The sequence below is a fragment of the Salvia splendens genome, chromosome 1, assembly GCF_004379255.2.
Source record: "Salvia splendens isolate huo1 chromosome 1, SspV2, whole genome shotgun sequence".
Classification (NCBI taxonomy): Eukaryota; Viridiplantae; Streptophyta; class Magnoliopsida; order Lamiales; family Lamiaceae; genus Salvia; species Salvia splendens.
The window spans coordinates 9,455,533-9,463,112 of NC_056032.1; the positions used below are offsets into that span (position 1 = coordinate 9,455,533).

At 35.1% G+C, this 7,580-nt stretch overlaps 1 protein-coding gene across 1 annotated transcript; it reads left to right on the forward strand.

The window, feature by feature from the left end:
• On the forward strand, window positions 1–5,162 carry LOC121795422 (transcription factor E2FB-like). The gene is made up of 14 exons (XM_042193954.1): window positions 1–466; window positions 1,944–2,130; window positions 2,295–2,354; window positions 2,484–2,569; window positions 2,638–2,726; window positions 2,833–2,887; window positions 3,267–3,319; window positions 3,424–3,474; window positions 3,565–3,613; window positions 3,701–3,766; window positions 3,866–3,942; window positions 4,090–4,315; window positions 4,472–4,538; window positions 4,625–5,162. The coding sequence occupies exons 1-14, from the start codon at window positions 287–289 to the stop codon at window positions 4,816–4,818; spliced, it is 1,440 nt and encodes a 479-aa protein (XP_042049888.1). The 5' UTR covers window positions 1–286; the 3' UTR covers window positions 4,819–5,162.
• The last annotated feature ends 2,418 nt before the right edge of the window (window positions 5,163–7,580 follow it).

Genomic DNA, 7,580 nt, shown 5'->3' on the forward strand with positions numbered 1-7,580 from the left:
CCGAACCAAATTCCCTCCTTCCTTTCTCTCTCTCTCTTTCCCTCGTTTTCTTCTCCACTTTCTTTCCCTCTTTTTTATTGCTGCCTCTCCCAAATCAGATCTCTCCAAAACCCTCACTTCCATTCTGCTCTCAATTCTCATCACCTTCCTCAATCCTATACCCCCTTCACCCCTTCGATTTCATTCCCCTCAACCACCAATTCTTCATACCCGGATTTATTGCACAGTTCAGGAATTCTTATGGTTTGTTGAGGTCTTTTTGAGCTCCAAAGAAAGAGATCGAATCATGCAGCGGCAGACGCGGCCGCCTCCGACTTCGAGAAAGCAGTTGCCTTTCACTTCCATGAAGCCGCCGTTTGGTGGAGGCGCTGGAGGAGAAGGAGGCGACTACCACCACTTTGCTACTGGTGATGCTCAGCAGCCTGATCAAGAATTTCCCGAGTCCGTTGTTGTCAAGAAGCGCCCTGTGAGTGTTAAGCTCTTCTCACTTTCCTTCTTCACTTCGAATTGGCGTTTGTCTAGCATTCTCGTTAATTATCAGTTTTAGTGGCGTCGTTGAAATGGGCCTAGAGATCTTCTTGTTTGATGTGATTCTTTGGATGCATTGACTTTTCTCAGCTCTTGAATTCTGTGAATTTAAGTAGAGCGAGAGGAATTGTTGTCGCTTTTCTTGAGCATTTATTGTTTGCTTTGCAGTTATAGTAGCGTCGGTCAAATAGGACTAGGGGTTTTTTCGTGGAGTGCGATTCTTTAGATGTACTCCATTTGATTGCCTATGTTCTTCCATTTGATTGGCTCTGTTCTTGTATTTTGTGAATGAAGTATAGCATACTAATGTTAACCCGATTTTTCTAGCGTTTCTTCCTTACTTTTCAGTTTTAGGGACTCCGTTTATTGCAGGATCAAGTCTATTATACAGGAAAAGCACTGAATTTTATTTCATTCAAGGCCATCATAGAAATTTACATTTATCTGAAAAATTTACCTATTTGGATAACAAACAAACTAAGGAAAGACATGCATAATGCAATGATTCATCATCGATGTTTTGTTTATATGCGGTGGTCTACTGCTTGGTTCATCCATGTATCACTTCAGCTTTGTCTGAGTTGCTTGTTAACCTGATATGTGCTTTCTTGATGCATTGCACGATTGGTCATTCTTTTCACTCATTTGTTCAACATTTGCAAGTTTTGGGTGGACTTTTAACTATTGCATTGATAAGGCTCATCTAGGTCCAAGGGTACATATAGGGTTGAACCAATTGAGCTTGATCAAAAATCTGGTTGGAAGTAATATCTATCATGGAAATAATTCACACTTTTCAGTTGTCCTTTTTTGCTTTCTTTTGGCTTTCAAGATACAAGATTGTGTTTTTTCATTCCATGTGCCGAGAGTAATTGAAAAATATCTAATGAATTATGATAGTTCTAGCTCTGGTTTGTCAACGTTGTCTATCTCATCTTTTGGTCTTCTTCATTAGCCAATTACCACAATCTATTTCATTATTGAGTTCTTCGATCTTCTTGCCGTGTGTTACATAGGTACTAATCTTAATGATGTTGGTCGGCATAGGTGAGGTTTTGGGACCTGGGCACAATATTGGTTTGAATTTATATTTCTGATTTGTGGCTTGTCCATCTGTGCTACTAATGTAACTAATAAAATTAGAGTATTGTTCCTTGGCATTTTTTAGTTTTGAAAATAACCGGGCTATCCAATCTATGGAAACAGCTAAATGTTACCTACTTTTTATTATCATGCTAAATAAGCATGTAGATCCAGTTTATCATTTATAGTCATGTTAGAATAATGTAGTGTTTTCCTAAACATGTCATTTATGGTCCTCGGTGACTCCTCTATTCTTGTGAGAAGCTTAATTTGTTGAGGGGTAATATTTTCTGTTTTGCTGATTTTGCCTTTGCTTATTTCTTGTCTGGAAGCCATTAAAGCGAAAAACTGGAGTAGCAGAACCTGAAGCGGAACGTGCTGACCATAATGCAGGTCCTGGCAATGTTACTATCCTGAAAGGTCCCTTTCAGACACCACCATCAACAAAACCAGGAAAACAAAGGGTTTCAAGGGCAAAGGCCAACAAGGCTGCATCTCAGATTCCCATGCCAAATGTTGGTAAGTGGGAGTTCGATCAAATTTTATCTTCGCTAAAATGCCGTAGCAATATCTTTTTCAAACTCACTGAACTGTATTTCACGAATACTCCTACCATACTTTTATTTTGTTCAATATTTTTCCACTGGAGCTAGGTATTAATAATTCTTAAACATGTTATGCAGGGTCTCCTAGTGGAAATAATCTCACCCCTGTTGGTTCTTGTCGTTTTGATAGCTCACTGGGTAAGAGAAATATCTGTGTGTTATTTTGCTATCATTCCCCCTCGTCTGTTTTTGGATTCATGTGTTTACGTGACTCTCAGTTAAAACTCTTCCAGAAGATGAAGTCTAACAAATATATTATCCTCTCAGGTCTCTTGACAAAAAAGTTCATCAATCTAATTAAACACGCAGAAAATGGTGTTCTAGATTTGAATAAGGCTGCAGAAACTTTAGAGGTAATTATGTTGGTAAGTAACACTTCACTTTAATCATGTTTGTTACTGACATATTTGTCATTCAACAGGTACAGAAGAGGCGTATATATGATATTACTAATGTTCTTGAAGGAATTGGTCTTATAGAAAAGAATCTCAAAAACAGAATTCAGTGGAAGTATGAAAAGTCTCTAATTGTCTTCTGTTTTGCGCCATTAGCATTTCACATGCCCTTGAGAACCACTAAGATAACACCATTACTGAATTTCCCTCCTATCTGACAGGGGTTTAGATGTAGCAAGACCAGGGGAAGCTGATGAGAGCGCACCTGCTTTACAGGTACCTGGATATTAAATGGACAAATTGTATAGCTGCACAAAATTTTCTTTTGCCATTTCACCTCACTTTCATTGTCCTTTTAACTCACTGTTTCTTTGCGATTTCCATTTCTGGTTTCTCATACCATCTGGGTTGTCCCATCCATTATGTTATTGATGAGTCTAAGTACCTGAGTAGAGCTAAATATCTTTGCATCATGGGATATGGAACTCATTATGTAGTAATAATGTATAAGAACATTTATGTAATTTCTATGGCAACCACTACATCCCACTGCAACCTTGAGCAAACATTATTGTATTGTATGGCCTACCTCAATGCCACAAGTCATATTTTGAATGACGTTAGATATGTCTTTGAATCTACTTGCTTTCTTCAGGAAGAGCTTGAAAATCTGAACATCGAGGAGTGCAGATTAGATGACCGCATAAGGTTATAACTTATAACCAAGTGCTTCTAACACTCAATGTCATAAATGTACTTTTTCATTTACTATTGAGTGTGCTAGTGCTCTAATAAATTATCTTTCATTTCAGAGAAATGCAGGAAAAATTGAGGGGCCTGAGTGAAGATGAAGGCAATGAAAGGTAACATACTGGTCTACCTATTTTTCATGGAACTAAACTATTTAAGCTGAGTTGGGGTATGCTTTAACCACTTATCGCATGTCTTTCTAGGTGGCTTTTTGTCACAGAAGATGATATAAAATCCTTACCCTGCTTCCAGGTATGAGCTTGACAACTACATTATGTACCCTAGCCTATATGTTGAATCTTTTCGATCTAAAATGTAGTTATGTTGTGTATCTTCCAGAATGAAACTCTTATAGCAATTAAAGCTCCTCATGGCACTACTTTAGAAGTTCCAGACCCTGATGAGGTATTTTTTTTATCTTCACTTCGTTGGAGTTACTTGGACAATACAATGAAACAGTTCCAATGTATCTATTTGTTAACATCGTTTCTCAACCTCCCACAGGCAGTTGATTATCCACAGAGAAGGTACAGAATAGTTCTTCGGAGCACAATGGGGCCTATTGATGTTTACCTCGTCAGGTATGTTTCATTTTTCCTCCTTTAGCTTCCCCAGGGAAAGAGTATACTACAGCTCATCAAAATGTAGCATAATCTGATATGTCCTAAATATTTATTTAATTTGGAGTTTATTTCTTGTTATTCTTATTTCGGACCCCCGATTTTCAGCCAATTTGAGGAAAAATTCGAGGAGATTAATGCTGTCGAAGAACAACCAAGCATGCCTGCTGTGCAGGGAGTAGAGGCTAATAATTATGCTTGTGTACCATCTCCAAGGCCAGAAATCGGAGGAAGTGAAACTGCTATTCAGGGAGTAGAACCTCAAATTAGCTCGGATGCGAGCACATCACATGATTTCGTCAGTGGAATCCTCAAGATAGTGCCAGAAGTTGATGTAAGTCACTACAGATTAAATGCTGATACATGAAAAGAACAGGCTCACATATATACTCTTCTTTGGAAAGCTATGTTTAGCAATGAACTGCAGCAAATCTGAAAACGTGAATTATGCCTTCTCTTCTAACTCTACTCTGATATCTGATTTCTGCAGAGTGGTGCTGATTACTGGCTTTCGTCGGATGCGGATATAAGCTATACTGACATGTGGAGCATAGATTGTATCCTAGTACAATTATTTTTTTTTGCCCTGTTTTAGTTTTCATTCTTATCCAACACCATCACATTCCATGACTTCCCATCACAGCTGTCATTGACTGGGAGAACTTGGACGTGCCTGATTATGCCACAGCAGGTATCACCACCCCACGAGCCCAAACTCCAGCACGAAACACAATTGCAGCATCTCCAATTCAAGCCACCCCTACTTCTGCTTTGCCACCGGACCAGGTTCCACCAGAAGCCACAAAGCCTCCTTCAACCAGGCCGACCGGGATTTGATAATGAATTCGGAAGAAGACGTTCTGTTGTACATTACAGAGAGTCAAAATGTTGGTCATCTCTACCAATATGGAGTATAATGTAGATATGTTTGAGCAGAGTAGCAAAGCGGATGGCATTCTTGGCTGTACAGCTTCAAATGTACTTACTTCTTCATTTTTGTTTTATTATTTATAGGTTTCATTATCAAATACTCCCTCCGCCTGTCATTAGGATTCCCATTTATTGGCGGCACGAGTTTTAAGAAATGTTAAGAAAAGTGGGTGGAAAAAAGTTAGTGGAATAGGGGTTCTACTTGTATATATTAGTTTTAAATGAAATGTGAGTGGACTGAGTTATTGGAAGGTGGACCATATTACCATTTATGGTCAAAGTGAACCGAGACTCCTATTCGCGGACGGACTAAAATGAAAAAACCAGACTCCTATTCGCGGATGGAGGGAGTAGCTCTATTTCAATTATTTCTTTCCCATTCTCTTTTACGTTAGTAGTATGTATTAAAACTCGTGTCATCTTCAAATAATCTTTTCTATGACAAAAGGGAGTACTACAAATCAAATAAATTACTATTATAATAATTTTTATGTATAATAATGATTGGAATATTTACAAATTATTTCAATAATTTTTGTAGAAATCTTTAATCTAAAAATTCGAAATTTAAGGTAAGTGCTGAACAAATGATCAAATAAATACTTTATTGGGAATAAAGATAATACGACATCCATCTATAAAAAATAGTCTAATTTTTCTTTTCGATGTATCCACAAAATAATCTTATCCAAAAATGATAAATTTCTCTCAAATTACATTATTATGTCCACCTTTTCTCATTATCTCTCGTACTATCCAAATTTTTTTTTATAATCTTTTATATTTTACCCTTTTCTTATTTTACTAATTTTTTAAAAAATCGATATATGCAATATGAGACTAAATTATTTTTAATTTAAAAATTAAAATTAAAATTAAATAAAACTAAAATTAAAACCTGTTTCATCTACGTATGAGCAAGTAATTTTTAAATTAAAATAATTTAAATTTTTATATTTGAACTTCTGTCCTTGATCTCCTCCATATAATATACTCCTACATCTATAAATTTTGTTGGGGGTCTGTCAACGTGGCTTCGCTAATCGCCGTGATTACAGGTATAAACGATAGCCATATCTATACATATATAAAAAGGGAGTTTCGGAGAAAATAACAAAATTGCCATTATGAATATTGCATTAAAATAAGATAAAAAAATTTAACAATAGAAGGAATCAAACGGTTTTAATTCTACAATCTTCATTCTACAATCAATGCTAATTAACATAGAAATAAGAAGGGTCATTCATTGAAGCGAAGAGACTCATCTTTTCATATGCCCTAATAATATAGAAAAACGTAGAGTCAGTAGAAGCAAAGCAAATCTCTATAAATACTCATTCGAAAAACAGCTTCTTTCAATCAAAACTTCAACAACAAAAATGATTAATGCTGCAGCCGATGGGTTTTTGAGCAATGCAACTCCATATTTGGAGTTACACTGTTTGCTAACGTAACTTTTTTCATGACATCGCATTCCAATGTTAATATTTTTGTTACCTCATGAAACCGTATAGAAGAAGAGGAGGAAAGAGAAAAAGGTAAGGGAAAGAAAGAAACCGTATAGAAGAAGAGGAGGAAAGAGAAAAAGGTAAGGGAAAGAAAGAAATCGATAAAGAACAACGACAAACACTCCTCCAGAAGATTTGAATGGTGAGTAAAAGATGAGAAGATGGATATTTTATTTCATTGGAAGATTGTATAAAGAGAAGAGGGACATTTCATTGGAAGACTTATGTTTCTTTTATTTCATTAGAAGAGTGTCATAATTTAAGGATTTAATTAGGATAATACAATTTTGAAATAGCTAATAAATTTGTACTGTAGTATAAAATTGTAATGCCATGATATTTTCATATTTTGAATATACTATTTCGTATATTTTGTTGTAGATGATGATAGATATAAATCAGTTACAATCTTTTCCTATGATTATGGAACCATCCCTATAATTATAGAATTCAAATTGTTGTTAGGTTTCAAATTTAGAAACGAAATAATTCTTTAAAATTTGTTAACAGATTACAACATTGTATTCGTGGATTCAGTTATAATTTGAAAATTCATTATTGAATAATTACTTGAATGACTTGATTTTTATGTATAATGTCATTAATATCAAAAGCTACATAATATGTATAAATTCCAATGTGACAGTGACTACTTAGTTTGTATATCTCGGTTAGACAAGCAATACACATTCTGTGATTATTTTATACTGAATTTTGATTGAGGTTTCAATATCCCCATGATCTTAAAGTCTCTACATTGGTGTTGAAGTATTTTATACAATTATTATAAAATCCATAATAATATTTCCGGACATTTAATATTGCCATTGATTGGTATCTATAAGTATGAGGAATAACGACCTTTTGTTGTATGGGTATGGGGATTAACCGAAAAGGTGTAAAGTAAATTTGAGATTATTGCTTCAATGGCCTTCCATTTCATTTTTCAAAATTTATTATACATTTATTCGTTACTCATTTCATAGAAATACAATGGCGGAAATTATTGTCATTCATTTTCCAAAATTTGATAAACAATGTAACGCTTAGGTTTTAATAATAGGTGAAGAAAGTGAAAAAGTTTTGAGTAGTTATCTTCTATTTTTTGGACTATAAATATATGACATTTGGTAATTTATTCACTCACATATTTTTTCC